The sequence below is a fragment of the Chlorocebus sabaeus genome, chromosome 22, assembly GCF_047675955.1.
Source record: "Chlorocebus sabaeus isolate Y175 chromosome 22, mChlSab1.0.hap1, whole genome shotgun sequence".
NCBI lineage: Eukaryota > Metazoa > Chordata > Mammalia > Primates > Cercopithecidae > Chlorocebus > Chlorocebus sabaeus.
Genome location: NC_132925.1, coordinates 48,703,335 through 48,724,634, shown reverse-complemented (window position 1 = coordinate 48,724,634; position 21,300 = coordinate 48,703,335). Strand labels below are relative to the sequence as shown.

Here is a 21,300-nt window from a genome sequence, read left to right as displayed (position 1 = left end):
AGCCTTATTTCTCAGGTATACAGGGCACTAATAGCTACCAGCCACCTACCTTAAATGACCGTTTCTCCATTATGGTATCACTACGACAGTTGGTAGTATTGAACTGCAGCTTGGAAGGATCACTTTCTTTGAACCAAGAAGGCACCAAGCCCCAGCGCATGGGAGCAATGATACGCTCAGATGAGTCTGCATCCTGCCACAGAAAGAAGATCTAGTGAGGAGATCATAAAGAAATTCTAATTTAACATACGTATTTACTACATTATTTAGTAGTATTGAAATATAAAGAATTCAAGATTATGGCTGGGCGCGGTGGCTCAAGCCTGTAATCCCAGCACTTTGGGAGGCCGAGACGGGCGGATCACGAGGTCAGGAGATCGAGACCATCCTGGCTAACACGGTGAAACCCTGTCTCTACTACAAAATACAAAAAAAACCTAGCCAGGTGAGGTGGCAGACGCCTGTAGTCCCAGCTACTCGGGAGGCTGAGGCAGGAGAATGGCGTAAACCCAGCAGGCGGAGCTTGCAGTGAGCTGAGATCCGGCTACTGCACTCCAGCCTGGGCTACAAAGCAAGACTCCGTCTCAAAAAAAAAAAAAAAAAAAAAAAAAAAGGAATTCAAGATTATTTTTAAAAAGGGAATCTACTTGAAAACAATTTTTTTATTGTTTTTGAGATAAGGTCTGGCTCTGTCATCCAGGCTAGAGCGCAGTGGCGCAATCTTGGCTCAATGCAACCTCTACCTTCCGGGCTCAAGTCATCCTCCCACCTCAGCCTCCCAAGGAGCTGGGACTACAGACACATGCCACCATACCCAGCTAATTTTTGTATTGTTTATAGAGATGGGGTTTTGCTGTGTTGCCCAGGCTGGTCTTGAACTCCTGGGCTCAAGTGATTTGCCAAGTAGCTGGGACTACAGACACACGCTACCATACCCAGCTAATTTTTGTATTATTTATAGAGATGGGGTTTCACTATGTTGCCCAGGCTGGTCTTGAACTCCTGGGCTCAAGTGATTTGCCCACCTTGGCCTCCCAAAGTGTTGGGATTACAGCTGTGAGCCACCACAACCAACCAAAAACAATTTAATGATTTATCATGATGTAGGTAACTTGAGTTTTTTAGCATTCATATTTACCGGAACGTAAGACATTCTGCTTGAATAAGGCAGAGGGATGCAAAGAGGTTTAGTTTCTTTAAACTTTTTTGTTTTTTAGAGACAGGTTTCACTTTGTTGCCCAGCCTGGAGTGCAGTGGCATAATCATAGCTCACTGCAACGTTGAACTCCTGGGCTCAGGTGATCCTCCTGCTTCAGCCTCCCAAGTAGCTGGGACTACAGGTGCACACCACCATGCTCAGCTATTTTGTAGAGATGAGGTCCTACTTTGTTCCTCAGGCAGGTCTCGAATTTTTTTTTTTTTTTTTTGAGATGGAGTCTTTGATGCCCAGGTTGGAGTGCAGTGGCATGATCTCGGCTCACTGCAACCTCTGCCTCCTGGGTTCAAGCAATTCTCCTGCCTCAGCCTCCCGAGTAGCTGGGACTACAGGTTCCACCACCACGCCTGGCTAATTTTTGCATTTTTACTAAAGACAGGGTTTCACCATACTGGCCAGGCTGTATTGAGCTCCTGACCTTGTGATCCAACCACCTCAGCCTCCCAAAGTGCTGTGATCATAGGCGTGAGTCACCGTGCCTGGTCTGGTCTCGAACTCTTAGGCTCAAGCGATTTTCCTGCCTCGGTCTCTCAAAGCACTGGAGGATGCTATTTTTAGGAAAACCTATATACAAGGTTGGCCCTTGATTAACATCTCAGAACTAGATTTTGAGAGTGTTCTCACCTTTCCCCAACTCATAAGGGTGGTTTATTCTGCCTAGTCTATGTAAACAATAAAGTTTATGCCAAACACCTGTTTTCCTTCTGGGAGTCTGAAATTTTGGTACCTGCTAGGCAGAGTGCCTACATGATCAGCCTCCAGTAAAAACCTTGGACCCTGAGTCTCTAATGGGTTTCTCTGGGCATAAACATTGTACATACTAACCTGGGCAACATGGCAAACTCCTGTTCCTACCAAAAAAAAAAAAAAATTATCCAGGTGTGGTGGCATGCATCTGTAGTTCTAGCTACTTAGAAGGCAGAGGTAGGAGGACCACTTGAGCCTGGGAAGTTGAGGCTGCTAGTGAGCTGTGATTGAGCCGCTGCACTCCAGGACCTGGACCATACAGCAAGACCTTCTCTCAAAAAAAACAAAAAACAAAACAAAACAAAAAAAACACTGTACATACGTTACTACATTTTTCGTTGCTGGAGAAAATGACATGCTTGGAGTATCCTCCCACAGGAAGGAGAACATAAGGAAACCTGTGCATGACTTTTTCCAGATTTCTACTAGTGTCTTTTCCCTTGGCTGATTCTATTCTGTGTCCTTTTACTAATAAACCTTATACACAATATGCCTTATATGCTTAGTCCTTCTAATGAATCTCTAAATATGGGGGCAGTCTTGGGGACTCCCAACGCATGGTTGTCAAATTTTTTTAAAGTAATAGGCCCCTTGATAATTTGATGAAATCTACAGATTAAGAAGCACATACACATTATTCTTCATGGCACAGTACACTCTGGGTTGGGAGAGACCAGTGAGCAGAGAGTGCATTTTGGGGTGTTTCTACAATGGTTCAGGGGTCTGGTGATGGCAGTAAGAAAAACAGTGACATCCAAAAGATTAAAAAAAGAAATTGTAGTACAAATGGATTTGGATGAAAAAAAAGCAGGATGATTAAGTTTTCAAGCCCAGAAGAGTGAAATAATGATGGTACTACTGAACAGAGAAGAAAAAATGCTGATGAAAGGTTTTATGAAGATCATGTGTTAAATTTCTGATACTAGTGAGAAGTCTGTGGCAGTTTTCAAAAAATGGTTGCAAAATCTGACACTCCTCCCATTGAGAGTTGGAAATCTATGTTCATTCCCTGAATCTGAACGGGCTTGTAACCAACAGAATGTGGCACAAGTGATACTATATGATTTATCTCATAGTTATGAAAGCTGGGATTAAGGTGCCAACAGATTTGGTGTCTGGTGAGGGCCCACTTTCTGCTTCACAGATGGTGCCTTCTCACTATGTCATCATCACACGGAGGAAGGGGTGAGCTAGCTCTCTGGGGTGTCTTGTAGAAGGGCACTAATCCCAATCATGAAGGCTCTGATTGGGATCCCAAAGGCCCTACCTCCTAATACCATCATCTTGGGGGTTAGGATTTCAACACACACATTTTTCAAGGACACAAACATTCAAACCATAGCAGCTGTGGTCTAATAAGACTTTATACAAACAGGCAGTAGGCCAGGTTTGGTCTGAGGACCATAGATTGCCAATCTCTGGTATAGAGGAAAGAGCAAGGTTTTGTAAGGAGATCTTGGTTCAAAAATCCTTACTCTGAGCCAGGCATGGTGGCTCACGCCTGTAATCCCAGCACTTTGGGAGGCTGACGTGGGCGGATTACCTGAAGTCAGGAGTTTGAGACCAGCCTGGCGAATGTGGCGAAACCCCATCTTTCCTAAAAACACAAAAAGTAGCTGGGTGTGGTGGCATGTGCCTGTAATCCCAGTTACTCAGGAGTCTGAGGCATGAGAATCACTTGAGCTCGGGAGGTGCAGGTTGCATTGAGCTGAGATTGTGCTACTGCACTCTATGACTCTGTGACGGAGAAAACAAAAAAACAAACAAACAACCTTTCTCTGCTACTTATGAGGTTGGACTAGTCTCAATTTCTTGGGCCCTCAACTTTCCTTATCCAAAAAATAGAACAAACAATAATTACCTTGTAGGATAATTTTCTTTTTCTTTTTTTTTTTTTTTGAGACGGAGTCTCACTCTGTCGCCCAGGCTGGAGTGCAGTGGCGGGATCTTAGCTCACTGCAAGCTCCGCCTCCCGGGTTCACGCCATTCTCCTGCCTCAGCCTCCCAAGTCGCTGGGACTACAGGCGCCCACCACCTCGCCCGGCTAGTTTTTTTGTATTTTTTAGTAGAGACGGGGTTTCACCGTGTTAGCCAGGACGGTCTCGATCTCCTGACCTCGTGATCCGCCCGTCTCGGCCTCCCAAAGTACTGGGATTACAGGCTTGAGCCACCGCGCCCGGCCCAGGATAATTTTCAAGAATGAAAGATAATATAGTTAAAATGGGTGGCATGGAGTAGGCACTCAATTGTAGTATAATATTTTTCTAAGGTAAGGATTAAAAACAAATCATAAAATTGTCTATAAAGAGATGACTATTAATGCCATGAAGATAAAGTTTCTTAGAAAGTATATAATGCACAGGATTTAACCAGGGGGTACAAAAATTTTTGTTAAAAGAAGAAATTAGGGTAAAGGTAGAGTTCCAAGTAAAAGTACCTACTAAGATAAAAGTAGAATGAAGAAAGTCAGAAGAGGATGAAATCTGAAGAAAGGAATCATCAGTAGTGGCAGTCTCAGGAGAAGGGCTTCCTTTTGTTTAAAAGCTAATCCCTCCACAGTGTTCCTGATAAAATCCAGTCCTGCTTCTTCCAGAATCCTGCCTGCTGTATCCATTAATTCTCTTTTTTTTTTTGAGATGGAGTCTCACTCTGTTGCCCAGGCTGGAGTGCAGCGGCACGATCTCGGCTCAATGCAACCTCTGCCTCCCAGGTTCAAGTGATTCTCTTGCCTCTGCCTCCCAAGTAGCTGGGATTACAGGCATGTGCCACCACGCCTGGCTAATTTTATATTTTTAGTAGAGACAGGGTTTCACCATGTTGGTCACGCTGGTCTCGAACTCCTGACCTTAAGTGATCTGCCTGTCTCAGCCTCCCAAAGTGCTGGGATTACAGGTGTGAGCCACTGCACCGGTCAACTGTCTTTTCATATATATACACACAAACAGTTGATTCCCATTATTTGCAGCAGTTAGATTTCATAAAGTTGCTTTGAGTATTGAACTGCTTGCTGCTCTTAGGGAAATGCAAGGTTATGTTTCTAACAGCCTCTGGTGACAACACTTTCATCAACTGATCAATGTATGACCTTGTTGTATGTGTGTTTCTGTTTAAAGACATCTAATTTAATCTTACTCTTGATTCGTTTACACCAAATTTAAGACCAAGAGCACTATAACTCATGCCTGACTAAAGTTTATCCAATACATTTTCTCTGTAAGACATATCACGGCCTTCTTTAGCTTGGGAATACCAGCCAGCACTTTAGCACTATGCTTGGGGTCATTTTAAACAGTGAAATTACACATGGCACTAAACTGGCTGCAAAGAAGATACTTGTTTATAACATAAGAGATGAAACAAGAAGGCAGAGCTTTGCCTCAATCAACCTCAGCTGGAAACATCAAGCTACTCAAATTTATCACCTCTCTGTATGTGCACCAACGATTGCAAAAGCAAAGTGAGTATGAATTTAGGGGTTACAAATAAATTTTAGTGAGTAGGTGAATTTGGTAATATGGAATCTAAGAATAATGAGGACTATTTGTGTGTGTTTGTGAGAAAGAAGAGTATCCTCTTTCTCTTCCAGAATCAAATTTGCCTTCTGGCCAGTGGCAGCAGCTCAAGCCTATAATCCTGGCACTCTGGGAGGCCAAGGCAGGAGGATCCCTTGAGCTCAAGAGTTGTTTTTTCTTTATTGAGACGGAGTTTCGCTCTTGTTGTCCAGGCTGGAGTGCAATGGAGCGATCTTGGCTCACTGCAACCTCTGCCTCCCAGGTTCAAGCGATTCTCCTGCCTCAGCCTCCCAAGTAGCTGGGATTACAGGCATGCACCACCACGCCCAGCTAATTTTGTATTTTTAGTAGATACCAGGTTTCTCCATGTTGGTAAGGCTGGTCTTGAACTCCCGACTGCAAGCAATCCACCTGCCTCAGCCTCCCAGTGTCTTGAGACCGACTTGAGCAACATAGTGAGAACTTCCCCCTCAAACTGCCAAAAGGCAAAGCCTGTGATCCCAGTTGTTGGGGAGGTTGAGGCAGCAGGATCGCTTAAGCCCAGGAGGTCAAGGTTGCAGTGAGCCATGATTTATCAGGAGAACCAGCTCCCGATGTTTAACGTGGGTTCTTTTCTATTTCCTAGGTGTTTCGGCTGGGTTGAGAAATAAAGGGAAACAGCACGAGAGAGAAATTTAAAGCTGGGTGTCCGGGGGAGACATCACATGTCGGCAGGATCCGTGATATTTCCCGAGCCGTAAAACCAGCAAGTTTTTATTAGCTATTTTCAAAAGGGGACGGAGTGCACAAATAGGGTGTGGGTCACAGAGATCACATACTTTACAGGGTAATAAAATATCACAAAGCAGATGGAGGCAGGGGGAGATCACAGGACCAACGGATGAGGTGAAATTAAAATTGCTAATGAAGTTTCGGGTATGCATTGTCATTGATAACATCTTATCAAGAAACAGCATTTGAGAGAAGATAACCTGTCTGACCACAATTTATTAGGTGGGAATTTTCTCATCCTAATAAGCCTGGGAGCACTATAGGAGACCGGGGCTTATTTCATCCCTTCGGCTTCGACCATAAAAGATGGGACGCCTTAAAAAGGGGCCAAGGCTGTCTATAGGCCTACCTTCAGGGTGCATTCTCTTTCTCAGGGATGTTCCTTGCTGAGAAAAAGAATTCAGCGATATTTCTCCTATTTGCTTATGAAAGAGGAGCAATATAGCTCTGTTCCATCCGGCTCACCGGCGGCCAGTTCAAAGTTACCTCTCTTGTTCCCTGAACATCACTGTTATCCTGTTTTTTTTTAAGATGCCCAGATTTCATATTGTTCAAACACACATGCTCTAGAATTTGTGCAGCTGATACAATCATAGGGTCCTTAGGCGACATTCATACTCCTCAGTTTACAAAGATGATGGGATTAAGTGATTAAAGTAAAGACAGGCATAGGAAATCACAAGGATATTCACTGGGGAAGTGGTAAGTGTCCATGAAATCTTCACAATTTATGTTCTTCTGCTGCAGCTTCAGCCAGTCCCTCCATTTGGGGTCCCTGACTTCCCGCAACAATGATTGCACCACTGCACTCCAGCCTGTGCAACACAGCAAGTCCCTGTCTCAAAAAAAAAAAAAAAAAAAAAAGTCTTCCAAGCAGAAGGACCCCCAACTCAGTGCATAAATGAGAATAAGAGACAACATTACACAATGGCCAACTAAATGATCCTTCATCAGAAATTTGCAAGGTAACAATACGGAAAAATCTGTGGTTCTCAGTACGGGACAACTCTGACACACCCCTCCCCATCATCCACACTTCTGGTGGTATCTGGAGATATCTTTGGTTGTTCTGATCTGGGGGATGCTACTGTGGGGGATGCTACTGACATCTAGCACGTAGAGGATGTTGCTAAACGCTCTACAATGCCCAGAATAGCTCCCTACAACAAAAAATTACCCTGGCCAAAACTGTCAATAGTGTCAAGTTTGAGAATTCTGCTCTCACAAATTCCACTGATCATCTTTGAAAGTGTACACTTGACAACTGTAAACCAAACCCGAATGTGAGAATGACGAATAGAAAGTAGTTGAAAGGCCAAAATACTAAAACGATTGCTCAGTATTAGTCATCTTTCCTCTATCTACCCTTTTGGACTTCTGAACAGAACAGCTGGTAGCACTGGGGTGGATAAATGAAAGAGGAAGTAATTTGCAAATCTGTGGTTTCAAATGAAAATGTTGCAATCTATATACATATGCAGGCTGTTGATGATTTGAATGAACTGCTAAAATGGTTCTAAGTTTGCTTTATAATTTATAGGTTTGAGAAAAATGAGATACCTAATATTATCAAAATTAAGAAACCCTAGCAATCTTAACAAAACTTGTTAGAGATGTGAAATCAAATACTATATCAGCAAATTCACACCACTGGCCCAACTGAGGGCTGTATTTGCTAGGAGCTCCACCTTCCCCATTCCTGGTTCCAGGATGCATCCACTGGAGTGGGGACAGTGGTCTGGATCTCACTTCTAGTTCTGTCCCTCACTGATTATGTAACCTAGGATAAGCCATAATCTTTCTTTTTTTTTTTTTTTTTTTTTTTTTTTGAGACGGAGTCTCGCTCTGTCGCCCAGGCTGGAGTGCAGTGGCGCAATCTCGGCTCACTGCAAGCTCCGCCTCCCGGGTTCACGCCATTCTCCTGCCTCAGCCTCCCGAGTAGCTGGGACTACAGGCGCCCGCCACTGCGCCTGGCTAATTTTTTGTATTTTTAGTAGAGACGGGGTTTCACCATGGTCTCGATCTCCTGACCTTGTGATCCGCCCGCCTCGGCCTCCCAAAGTGCTGGGATTACAGGCGTGAGCCACCGCGCCCGGCCGCCATAATCTTTCTATACTTCTATCTTTACATGTGTTACACAAATTTTTCTTCCAGCTAACTTTCTATAATTCTAAAGAGGTCACATAAATGACTAAGGCTCTTTTTGTTGTTGTTGTTGTTAAAAACAGGGTCTCATTTGCTCAGGCTGGTGTCTTGAAATTCCGGCCTCAAGCAATCCTCTGGCCTCAGCCTCCCCTAAGTGCTAGGATTACAGGCATGAGCCACTAGGCCTAGTCAGGCTCATACACTTAATCCTGCTCTCTATTCTCACTCTATATTATGCTTTCCTTTGAAATATGTTTTATGTTCTCTTTTCCCCTTCAAGATTCTCCAGGATATTTTATTTTGATTCCCCTCTCATTTAAAACAAAAAGTTTCAATAGGGAAGTATACATCCTCTAAAAATGACACAAAAATAACTATTTCATATAAATGGCTTTATTCAACCAAGAACATTAATGTTATTTGATATCCCTTTTTTTTTTTTTTTGAGACTGAATCACCTAGCCTGGAGTACAGTGGCACATTCTTGACTCACTGCAATCTCCACAATTTTTTTTTTTTAAGTATAGACAGAGTTTCATCATTTTGGCCAGGCTGATCTCGAACTTCTGACCTCAAGAGATCCCCCCAGTCTCAGCCTCCCAAAATGCTGGGATTACAGGCGTGAGCTACCACACCCAGACGTTATTTGTTATCTTTATTTCTTTTTGAGACAGAGTCTCACTCTGTTGCCCAGGCCGGACAGAGTACAGTGGCGTAATCTTGGCTCACCCCAACCTTCGCCTCCTGGGTTCAAGCGATTCTCCTGCCTCAGCCTCCTGAGTAGCTGAGATTACAGGGGCCCGCCACCACACCCAGCTAATTTTTGTATTTTTAGTAGAAATGGGGTTTCACCATGTTAGCCAGGCTGGTCTCGAACTCCTGACCTCAGGTGATCACCCGTCTTGGCCTCCCAGTGCTGGGATTACAGGCCTGAGCCACCATGCCCAGCCTGTTATCTTTATTTCAAAATGATGTGATACCCTATAATGCAGAAATGAGTCCTTTTTGACTACCATATTATCACAAAAGTTTAAAGAGTATGTACCAGAGGTATAACCAACTTTATAAAGTGATTTCGGCATTATGGATCAAATAGGGTCAAAATTCAGGAAGGAAACAATCACAATTTTTTTTTTTTGAGATGGAGTCTCGCTCTGTTGCCAGGCTGGAGTGCAGTGGCATGATCTCAGCTCACTGCAAACTCCGCCTCCCGGGTTCAAGCGATTCTCCTACCTCAGCCTCCCAAGTAGCTGGGACTACAGGTGCGTGCCATCATACTCAGCTAATTTTTGTATTTTTAGTAGCGACAGGGTTTCACCATGTTGGCCAGGATGGTCTCGATCTCTTGACCTCGTGATCTGCCTGCCTCAGCCTCCCAAAGTGCTGGGATTATAGGCATGGGCCACCGCACCCAGCGAACAATCATGATTTTAAAAAACATGTCAAGGTCATTTAAAATATTTAAGACATAGAGAAACTATTACTTTCTAGAATGAAGCATTTTTATTACGCACACATACACAGACACACATACTTTCAGGAGATAAGGCAAAGAACTAAAACATGAACGTAAGTGACTGGTAATTCCAACACTACGGGGATAAATACTATAAACACAATGAATGCAATTAAACTTCAGATAACCAAACCAAATACATGTTTCTAGCTTTAGTAAAAGACAAACATAAAAATATTGAAAACACAAGCAGAAAGAATAAAACTTTTCAATGTTCAAGAAACATTAGAAGTGTTTTAAATTAACTGATCTTAAGCCTGTCCTGGGCCTAGAAAGTCTGATTAAGCTGGCCTGGTAAGGGGCATAGAAATATTCTTAAATTTTTTATTTTTTCTTTAGGCAGGGTCTTGATCTGTCACCTCGGTGGGAGTGCAGTGGTACAACCATGGCTCATGAAGCCTCGACCTCCACAGCTCAAGTGATCTTCCCACCTCATTTTTTTATTTTTTGTAGAGATGGGGTCTCCCTATGTTGCCCAGGCTGGTCTCAAACTCCTAAGCTCAAGTGATCCTCCCACCTCGGCTTCCGAAAGTGCTGGGGTTACAGGCATGAGCCAGGGCGCCTGGCCTTAAATTTTTTTATTACTATTTTTTTAAGATATTCCAATGACCCTGATGATCAGTGAAAGCTGCTATTTTAAAACACAAAGCTCATATAAATTCGGCATATATTAAGGCTAGTATGCCATGTATAGCAAAGGTATTTAAATTGAGCCTGAAAAATGCTGAAAAATACGTCTTTACCAGTGTTAGAAGCCATTGATAAAACTTCTTTCATGAGGTCTAGAGAGGTTCTCAATGGGAAGTCAGAATATAGCAGTAAACGCTGGTTTTTAATATTATCCCAAGAGGCTGAGCACACACCAAACCAAATAGGAGATAACCATCGCAAGGCTGGGTGAGGGGCTAGCATGGTGCAAAGCTGGTTACCTTCTCAAAGTGCAGTCGAGACAGAAGCACTGGGCTGTTGGACTGAGGACTCTTGTTGTAAGAGGGGCAGTACTTATCAGGGTCCCTCCATTCCGGGAGCCGCTGCTGGCCCCGCCGATCCTGGTAGGCGCAAGCTCTCGTGAGAACATCTCTAGGTAAGTGACAGGATGTTCGCCCACACATTCTTCAACACCGTCCCTCGCAACCTTTAAATTACAAAAGGTAAGGAAAAGGCTTACATATCTCAAATATTAGGTCTTATTCCTTGAGTCCCCGCCTTCTCTTTCCGTTCCCACAGGGCCGTGCCCCTCCGTGACCACAGTCTGAAGTCTTCCCCAAGAAGTCCCACAAGGACAAGGATGTGCCTATTTGCTTCGCTCCCTGAGCTCACTGCCCAACTCCGTGCAGGGCACTGAGGCAAGTCCCCAGAGGAGCTCTGCAAAAGTCTGCCTGAGCGCAGGGAAGAGCCGCAGCGGAGGGGGCTTCACGGTCCAACCAAGCAGGGCAAGCGCAGCTAGCTGGGGTCGCCTCCTCCGGGTGACTCGGTGCCCCCAACTCCCCGTCCTTCCCCCGAGTCCCCGCTGGGGTCAGCGCCCCACGCCTGCCAGCACCCGCTTACCTCGAGGGCGGCCACTGGACGGCCCGGGGCCCGGGTGCAGAATCCCCGCCTCCCGCCCGCAGCGTCCCCGGGCCCGACCCGCGAAACTGGGCCGCGGATCCCGCTCCGGACACTGCTCCCCGGAGCGGGGGCCGGTTTTCGGGGAGCAGGTGGCCCACAGCCACAGGCCGCAATCCCTCGCCCCTCCCCTCCGCTCCGGCCCTCAGACTCCACCGCCCCGAGTTACCTCCACCGCCCCGAGTTACCCCCGAGTTACCTCACTGTGGCCCCGAGTTACGGCCACAGCCCAGGCCGCCCTCTCCGCGTCGCCTCGCGTCCGCTCGGGCCTCCGCTCCCCTCTGTCAACCCGCGTCGCGTCCTTACCCCTCCTCTCCCCTCCCCACACCCCGGCCGCCCGCGTCACCTTCCCTCCCCTCACCTCGCCCCGGCAGCACGCTTCACCTCCCTCAGCTCGCGTCACCTCCTTTGGCTCTCCTCACCGCTTCTCAGCTCCCTTGTGGCCGCCCGCCTCACCGCCCCTCACGTCAGCCCCGCCTCAGCCCGCGCTCCCGGCGCTAGGCCCCGCCCCCTTGGTTCTCTCCGCGCCCTCGGATACCGGAGGCGGCGTCTTCTCCCTTCCGGTTTGGGATGAATCTTTTCCCGTTTCCCCAGGAGACAGTGACTGCCTTGGGGGATGCATCCATCCCAAGCTTCTCGGGACTCCACTTTCTTCCATATCGGCCGTTCCCTGGCGGGGTTAACCTTCCTCCCCGCCCCCAGCGCGCCTCAGGGCCGCCGGCGGGAAGGTTCCCGCCGCCCTGAGTCTAGGGCACAGGGTCATCGAAGGCGGGAAACCAGGAAACTCCACTCCTTACTTCACAGTCCTGCCAGCCGTCTCACAGTGCGAGGCAAAAATGGAGGAACACTGAATAAATGGAAGTCAGGAGAACTTCCAGGAATCGCGCACTTAGCCCTCAAACGATGGTGTACACTAGAATGAGCCTTTTCTGTCCCCGCACCCCAGCCCGCCAGCTGAATCTCTAAGGGTGAGGCCCAAATTTTTGAAACAGTCCTTACGGGTGTACTTTGGCCTCAAAGTTGGTAAAATAACCTGGCTTGAGTTTAAAAGCCTGCTCCCCTTGGGACCTAAACCGGAGATTTCTTTATCTGCAACCAACAGAGAATACTCTAGAGGGCTGTTCTTCGCCTATGCTGATTCGCTGAACAGGTAGCAGAAACCCCAGGGCACACTCCACATAGGACCTGATGCTGGAACGGCCACAGGACCCAAGCCCTTTGGAGCCTCCGTTTATCGACTATCAGAGGAGGATGCGTTGCGAAGAAGCACGAGTGGGAGGGAGTGGGAACTCAGTGCCTGTTAGCTGATTCACTCAACCAACCTGTACCGCTCCCACCCCTGGGCTTGGTGCTGGGACAGCGAGGACGGGGAGAGGGTCCTGCCTCACAGGATTAAAACAGCCAAAGGGCTGTGGGTACAAGGGGGACAGGGCAGGTGTTCTGCCTCTTGGGGGAGGCCTTGAAGGGGAAGGTGTAGCAATTATTCAATAAATACATGCTGATTTATTAGAGGGATAAGATGGTTTATTGGGGGATAAATTCAAGAGGAGTCGAGAATGTTTTATTCATTTACAATGTCCCTTTCCTGGAAGGAAGGATAGCAAGATTTAGGACAAGCTAAAATCATTCCCTATTTAAAAAAAAAAAAAAAAAAAAAAAAAAAAGGCACCCCCCCAGGTAGTCCCGGGTGGGGGGTAGGGGCAGAATAAAAAAAAAAAAATCTGCAATGATTCCTAATTGTTTTTGAATACAGAAGCTTGGGAAGGGGTTTCCGCCAGTTTCATGAGGAAGGCACAACTTCCAGGTAGTGTTGGGGGGGAAGGGCATAAGGTCCTATGCAGGCTGGCCCCTTATCCCACAGATGCCAAGATGATGTCTACTGGCAGCTCCTCCAAACTTCTGGCTGTCACCTGCATTGTCACTGTGTCCAAAAGCAGCAGCCGGGAGCGCACCAGGATGTCATGACCACCCCGGAACACACCTAGAAGGGAAGACAGAAGTACAGGTATATAGAGCAGAAGGGACTGTACAGGGCAGGCTAAGGATGGCATTTGCAGCAGCCCATCAAGACAGCTGTGGTGTAGTGAAATGGGCAGGAGAGCTGGGCTGAAATCTCTGAGTCAGGGATTTCACTGTGAAAGTCACTGACTCTCGGCTGGGCGCGGTGGCTCACACTTGTAATTCCAGCACTTTGGGGGGCCGAGGATCATGAGGTCAGGAGTTCGAGACCAGCCTGGCCAACACAGTGAAACCCCATCTCTACTAAAAATACAAAAATTAGCTGGGCATGGTGGTAGGCGCCTGAAATCCCAGCTACTCGGGAGGCTGAGGCAGGAGAATCACTTGAACCTGGGAGGCGGAGGTTGCAGCGAGCAGAGATTGTGCCACTGCACTCCAGCCTGGGTGACACAGCTAGACTCCATCTCAAAAAAAAAAAAAAAAAAAGTCACTGTCTCTCTGGGCTTCGGTATCCTCAACTACAAAACGGCGGGGATGATAATACCATATTCAGGCTTCTGCTAAGTTCAAATGAATTGATGGACATAAAAGGCTTGTATCTGACGTCACATAGGCTCTTGCATGTTGGCTGAATCTGACAGCACAAATGAAGGGGACAGCCCCACCACGAGAAAACCACAGGGCAGGTGTCTGCAAGACCCAGGGGACTGGGTTGTTTCAATGTGGCTACAAACTGTCAGCTGTAGACAGGGTACTGAAGCAGAGCCTCCTTTCAACCCTGTTTATAAACACTTAGCCAAAAAAAATCATCCCATTTCCTTTTGTTAACTGTTTTAGGTATGATAATTGTATTGTCCTTTAAAAAAGGGCAGGGGTCATTATCTCTTAGAGAAACATAAAGATACAGAAGAATTTACATATAAAATGCTATTTCTGGAGTTTGCTAGTAAGTAATCTGGGAAGGAGAATGAGTGCAGGTACACTCAGCCAACCCTGTAGAAAATAAGACAAAGGATATGAAGACAGTGATCAGAAAAGGAAATACAAATGCCTCAACATTTGAGAAGATACTTAACTTCAATGAAAATACAAAAACTACACTAAGATATCATTGTCCACACAGACTGGCAAAGATCATAAAGTGTGGTAACATACTGTGTTGTCCACAGTGTAGGAAAAAAGGTATACAATTCTATGAAAGGCAACTTGGAGTTATTTATCAAGATGAGAAACACAAATCACTTTGACCTGGTGATGCCTTGGAAAATTTATCCTACAGATATTCTCAGTGTACACATGCAAAGTAAATTGTGTGTGTGTGTACACGATTATTTACTGTAACATCTGTAATAGCAACAGATTGAAATCAAACTAAATGTTCATCAGTAGCGGCTGTTCCATAGAATATGTGGTGCATCCACACAATGGAATACTAAGCAGCTATTAAAAAAAAAAAAAAAAAAAGGATTCAGTTTGGGATGAAAAAAGTTCTGGAGATGGATAGTGGTCATAGTTTTACAATAGTGTGAATGTACTTAATGCCGCTGAACCACACACTTCAAAATGGCTGAAATGGTGAATTTTATGTATATTTTACCACAATTAAAAGAAAAAGAATGAGGAAGCTCTACATATTGGCAGGAAAGATCTCTTAAGATGCATCGTAAAGTGAAAAGCAAATTGCAGGACAATATACTATTTGTACATAAACATTTGAGTTAAAAAAAGGAAATGTGTTCCTATTAGCTTTTATAGCAATAAAATAACTGCAAGGTTATACAGGCATTGTTTGTAATAGTAACACTGGTCGTTTCTTGGAAGGGAATCTCAATGGCTGGCAGCCAAGGTAAGGAGGAAACATTTCGCTGCAGATTATTTTATAGTTAGCGAATTTTAAATGCTGTGAATTTTGACTCCCCGTATTTACAGTTAAGTCCTTAGCCCAGGATCCAGTGGACATCCAGCCTGTAAGCTATCCAGGCCCTCCCCACCTGGAAATGCCACTTACCAGCCAGAAGCAACGTGTGGGTGTTCTTGTTATCCGGCACTTTGTCTGACCTCTCACAAGGGTGCATTCCCAAGAACTTCACAATATTACCCACAGCCTCTATAGCGAGAAATCCCAATATTGTTAAGCCATCTTGTCTGCCCTTTGTGCCACCACCACTCCCCCATGTTCTAAAGGGCTTTTAATGAAATGGCATTTGACATATGTGCTCCAGACATGGCCCTGGATCCTTGGAGAGAAAAGGTATGAGCACTTCAACAGTACCCAAAGATCTTGAATGGCAAGTAGGCCAGAGGTGGCATTCCCAGGATTTTACCTTCAAGTGTCTTGATGGTAGACAAGGTGAATGTTTCCTCCTTCTCAAATTCATCCCCTACCTCATCCCAGGCTGCTTCGAAGTTCAGTTTCATGACCTTTTGAATGTGATCAGCTACAGTAACTTCCAAATCTTCCAGCTGGAGAGATGGAGATAGAAATCAAGCACCCATCCACACACTCTGCTCTGAACTCATCCACACATCACTTCCTGCAACTCTTTCTGCAGGTGCTTGCTCGGCACTGAGGACTGTGCTAGACTCTGGGGACACAGAACAACTTGACCAGGTACCTATCCTTGAGGTGCCCACAGGCAAGTGGTATCCCTTCAACAGAAAATGCCCTAATCCCAAGTACCAGTCTACTAACTCATCCTAGAGCTGCCTGCTGTGAGATCACATCTCTTCTAAGCCTGCCTAGTGTCAGTGCTTCCAGGATCTGGCATACAGGGAATTACATAGCATTCTCAGAGGTCTGCTTCCTATGCCTGTCATTTCTAGGGGATGATGAGCTCTTCAGGAGCAGCAGCTGTTTCTAGTTCAGCAGAAACCTCCTACCCCAGCTGTGTCCTCTGGATTTGACAGATCCTGAATCTCTGTCTCCATTTCAGCTGTGTCTTCTCTGAACTTGACACATAATACTCCCACTGAGTCTACATGAAGGTTCCCCATTCGTTCTCCCATCAGATTTTCACTGAGGCCGTACTCCTGTGGATGTTTACAGTGTATATAAATACAACTTCGACCCAGCTCTTTTTTTTTTTTTTTCTATCATCTCTGGGTGGGCTCAAACAGACCCAGCTCTCTCAAGGAGCTCACTTGGTCTTAAAGCAGCTCCTGCCTCAGGGTCATTTCCAGCTTAAGGAAGGTCCATCCATCCTCAGCTGTGACTCTAGGATGACACAATGGCAAATGTCAGCTGTATTCCACCATGACTGTCCCTCTAGTCAGGAGGAGTTCTAACAATCCCCATCCACAGGCTGAGCATAATGGTCTGCACTCAGATGGCCCTGAGCCACTGCCCCAAGGTCAGACCCCAGAAGGATCCTGTACTTAGTTCCATCGAGCTAAGATAGGAGAATTTAGAAGGGCTATTCCAGTGCATGAAAGGACTGCCCAGCACAGCAAACAGGTCAAATGTATCCAGAAAGCATTTAACAAAAGGAATCAAAATGTCTTAAGATCATGCTTACCCTTTGACCCAATTATTCTCCTTCTAGGAATCTATCCTAAAGAAATAATCTAAAATGCAGATAAAAATTTGTATCTAAAGGGATATTTAGTGCAGCATTATAAATAGTGAAAATATGGAAACCCAAATGCCCAACATTCAAGGAGTGAAAGGTCAATCAAGTTTTGACATAATATATAACAGTATTTTAAATCCACTAAAAAAAATTGTGTTTATGAAGTATTTGTAATGACACTGGAAAATACACTATGGTTTTAAAATAGCAAGGTTTACATTATAAGAATGATTCCAATTATACCACTGCCCCCCAAAAGTAACTCTGAAGATTATGAGTAATGTTTTCCTGTTGTTCATACTTTTGTTTTGTATTTTGTTTTTGTATTTCCCAAGTTTTCTTTTTACACATGAACATGTATTTCCATAAGTTTAAAAACTTATTTTAGGCCAGGCGCAGTGGCTCACGCCTGTAATCCCAACACTTTGGGAGGCCAAGGTAGGTGTATCACCTGAGGCGAGGAGTTTGCGACCAGCCTAGCCAACATGGTGAAACCCTGTCTCTACTAAAAATACAAAAAATTAGGCAGGCATGGTGGCGGGCGCCTGTAATACCAGCTACTCGGGAGGCTGAGGCAAAAGAATCACTTGGACTCGGGAGGCAGAGGTTGCAGTGAGCTGAGATTGCGCCATTGCACTCCAGCCTGGGTAACAAGAGAGAAACTTCATCTCAAAAAATAAAATAATAAAATAAAATTTTAAAGAGCTAAAAAGTCAAAAACAGCTCCAGTCTATCTGTCAGTTCCTGAAGGGAGTTGCTTTGCAGCCTCAGCACAAAACTGAGCTTCCTGACACCAGGCTCTTACCACATACTCATCCTCATAGCCTTCGTCATCGGTCTCCCCAGTGGTGGGATCACAGTCCTTGACAGTGAACTTCATCATGCAGCTGAATGTGCAGGCCACTGTGGGGAAGAGAGACTGGGTAGTTAGGAAGTCCCCAGACTGCAGGGGACGGGCTCCTCCTGCAGGGAACAAGCAGGCAGGGGTCACAGCCTGCTTTCTAGGCCACTGCTATGTTATTAGTAGCAGCAACAAGCCATACAATCCTACAAAGCTGGACAGAGGGCGCCACCTTGTAGGACAGGAAAGTCAAGTCATGAGTTCTAGTGAGATCCTGTCTCTTTAAAAAAATTTTTTTAAAGAACATTTGGGACTCAGCTATTCTTCTTGGGACTGAAATCAAGGAGCTGAAGCTCTAATAAAAGGCAAACAGCTGGTGCCCAGTCGCCCACCTCCTGATCCCATGAGCTCCCATGAGGATAGGGTGGTATCTTGGAGAGGGTCTCACCAGCTGTGGGGTCTTCTTTGGGCAGTGCCACCAGTGTGTAGCAGGTCCCAGGCTGGTTGTAGGGCAGGCTCCGGGCAGGCACATAACAGAGCACCTCATAGGCCTCAGTGGGCTCCATCTGCACTGTGACATTCTCCAAGGTCTGGTCATTGAGTGTGTTTGTGCAGTCAAACTGAACAGGGAAGAGAGGGGAGCTTAAACATTGCTCTAGGTCTGAGCCATGCTGCAGAGGAAGAGCCAGGAGGTCCCACTTCTTTCCTGTTGACCAAGGTGATTCCCATCCCAGTCCCCCTGCCCCAGGCTCCCTGTCTCCATGCTGATAATCAGGAGCCATGGAGGCCCTGGGTCAAGAGATATGTGAGACAGGCATGTTGGGGACAGATTCTGTCATCAAGTTGGGCTCCCAGCCAACGCAGTGTGGGGACCCATGTCCCTACAGGACCTGCCAGACCTGGGACAACTCCCTGGGCGCGTGCCCCAGCAGGGCCTCAGCCCACCTTGCTCACCTGAAAAACCATGTGGTTGGTGAAGGTGTGTTTGGTGCAGCGGATGACATACTCCGTCTCTGACTCAGTGAGGGCCACAGGCTCAGGCGAGGACTTGAAGAGGGGCCCAAGTCCCCGGAACTCTGGCACCGCCGCCAACTGCTCTGAAATCCACAGGCCACATTCACTCACTCAGCTTCTAAATCCCCAGACCAACTTGTGATGGTTTCTAATAAATTCCCATGACCATTCTCAAGGTGTTCCACCTACCTTAGATGGATAAATATGTTTACCCAACTGGCTACTCATTATTTCCTGAATATATCCATGCATTTTCTCATCTCCCTGACTTTGCTCACGTGATACAACCCCCAACAAATACTCTCCCCATCTCTGTACCATGAAAGACCTCAGAAGCAAAACACTGATATGAGACCACAAAATCCTAGACCTAATTGGAGATTCTCCCAGTTTTAGAAGCTTAGCAAGGATTTCCACCCCCTACCTCAGCAAGGATTCTTAAAAGAAGGTGACAATTAGGAAAATAAGATCAATTAGGAAAATAAGATCGATACTGCTATAGCTACAAAATCAGACAAAGTAACAAACTGGTCCTATATATTTGTCAGTTAAGACAAATGGCCAATAAAGAGATATTTCAGAATGAGAGTGTTGCAGAAAACCCAACTTAGAATGGTCTGTGTCTGGTTAAGACCTATGCCTACACCCTATGGCCAGGTTCAAGCACTGGATTTAAGCACAGGCCCATGGGACCCCACCCTGGCTGGTCCTGGCATTCCTTGCAGACTAAAGGGAATAACCCAAGTGAATGAGGCATCTGGTAGATGTGTGCACATGGTGTCCACCTATAATGGCTACAGCTACCACTCTTGCACCTATTCTATGGCAGGATTCCTCGCACTATGACCATGGATCACCTGTATCAGAATTACTAGGGGTTGGTGGTAGAGCTTGCTAAAAACTCAGATTCCATCCCAAATCTACTACATCAGAATCTCTGGTTTCAGGATCAAGGAATTTGCATTTCTAATATGTTTCCTCAGATTATTCCAATATATACTGATATTTGAAGACCACTGCTCTAAGATTCTCAACTTGTCTTCCCAATTAATTGAACTCCGTTAGAACAGGAATTGTGCTTTGAGGCCAGGGATCTGATATTTTTCCCTGTACTTAGAAGGTACTCAATTCACGTTTCAGACATAGAGAAAGGTGGGCCTTATTGTTATTATTTTGCTTTTTTCCTCCACAAAAAGTCGGCCTATGCGACTGCTTCAGCCCTCTGCAGCCTGAAGACTGAATCTAATGAACACGCAGGCAATAAAAAGCCCAGAACAATCTAGGCTAGATATTAGGAGCAACTTTTGGGCCACCATGACCATCAACCACCAAAGTGCTTTTCTATTGCTATTTATTTTCTTGGGAGTCAGAGTTTTGGCCTGATACTTACTACCTGGGGGATTCTGTTGATAGGGTTTCAGACTCTTCTTCAATAAAACTGATACAATTATCTTGATCACAGTGTTGTAAAGACAAATGAGGCAATGAATGTCAAGATCTAGGAAAGTTCTTGGAACTGGACATGTATGTGATTAGTAAATGTGAGGCTTTTGGATGATTGTTTAAAAATGGAATTGTTACCCTTTAAGGGGCTTAGGAGACTTCCTTGGAAGGTGTGGCAGAATAATGACCCCAAGATGCCCACAAGCTAATTCCCCAAACATGCAACTATGTACCTCGCATGGTAAAAGGGACTTTGTAGATGTGATTAAATTAAGGATCTTGCCGGGCGCGGTGGCTCAAGCCTGTAATCCCAGCACTTTGGGAGGCCGAGATAGGCGGATCACGAGGTCAGGAGATCGAGACCATCCTGGCTAACACAGTGAAACCCCGTCTCTACTAAAAACACAAAAAACTAGCCGGGCGAGGTGGCGGGCGCCTGTAGTCCCCGCTACTCGGGAGGCTGAGGCAGGAGAATGGCGTAAACCCGGGAGGCGGAGCTTGCAGTGAGCTGAGATCCGGCCACTGCACTCCAGCCCGGGCGACAGAGCAAGACTCCGTCTCAAAAAAAAAAAAAAAAAAAAAATTAAGGATCTTGAGCCAGGGGTTATCCTGGATTATCCGGGGGCAGGGGCAGTGTAATCACAAGGGCCCTTCTAGGCAGAAGGTCAGAGTAGAGAGATTTGAAAAGGTCCGGAGTGTGGCCTCTTCAGATCACTCTACTCTGACCTTCTGCCCTAGAAGGGCCCTTAAAGACGGTGGAAGGGGCCACGAGTCAAGGATACAGGTCACATCTAGCAGGTGGAAAAGGCAAGGGAGCAATTCCTGGAGCCTCCTGAGAGAACTCAGCACTGCTAACAAATGAAACCCACTTTGGACTTCTGACCGCAGAGCTATAAGGTTATAAATGTGTTAAGCCACTAAGTTTGCGGTAACGTGTTACAGCAGCAATAGAAAACTGATAT

General features: G+C 45.8%; 2 protein-coding genes and 1 long non-coding RNA gene across 3 annotated transcripts in view; 1 reads left to right on the top strand and 2 right to left on the bottom strand.

Moving 5' to 3' along the window:
• The window catches only part of HMCES (5-hydroxymethylcytosine binding, ES cell specific), a 28,230-nt gene extending 16,246 nt beyond the window's left edge, over positions 1-11,984 (bottom strand). The window contains exons 1-3 of the mRNA XM_007985398.3: positions 11,874-11,984; positions 10,837-11,042; positions 50-193 (exon numbers count right to left, since the gene is read on the bottom strand). Of these exons, the coding sequence (XP_007983589.2) occupies positions 50-193; positions 10,837-11,019 (327 nt within the window). The 5' untranslated portion in view covers positions 11,020-11,042; positions 11,874-11,984. The remainder of the gene's footprint in view (positions 1-49; positions 194-10,836; positions 11,043-11,873) is intronic.
• A 107-nt stretch (positions 11,985-12,091) lies between these two features.
• Positions 12,092-13,260, top strand: LOC119625856 (uncharacterized). The gene is made up of 2 exons (XR_005242035.2): positions 12,092-12,480; positions 12,615-13,260. It is a non-coding gene; the product is annotated as an uncharacterized lncRNA (long non-coding RNA).
• The window catches only part of COPG1 (COPI coat complex subunit gamma 1), a 28,420-nt gene continuing 20,134 nt past the window's right edge, over positions 13,015-21,300 (bottom strand). Inside the window, exons 19-24 of the mRNA XM_038003483.2 lie at positions 18,836-18,978; positions 18,330-18,501; positions 17,846-17,943; positions 15,796-15,934; positions 15,480-15,578; positions 13,015-13,493 (exon numbers count right to left, since the gene is read on the bottom strand). Of these exons, the coding sequence (XP_037859411.1) occupies positions 13,363-13,493; positions 15,480-15,578; positions 15,796-15,934; positions 17,846-17,943; positions 18,330-18,501; positions 18,836-18,978 (782 nt within the window). The 3' untranslated portion in view covers positions 13,015-13,362. The remainder of the gene's footprint in view (positions 13,494-15,479; positions 15,579-15,795; positions 15,935-17,845; positions 17,944-18,329; positions 18,502-18,835; positions 18,979-21,300) is intronic.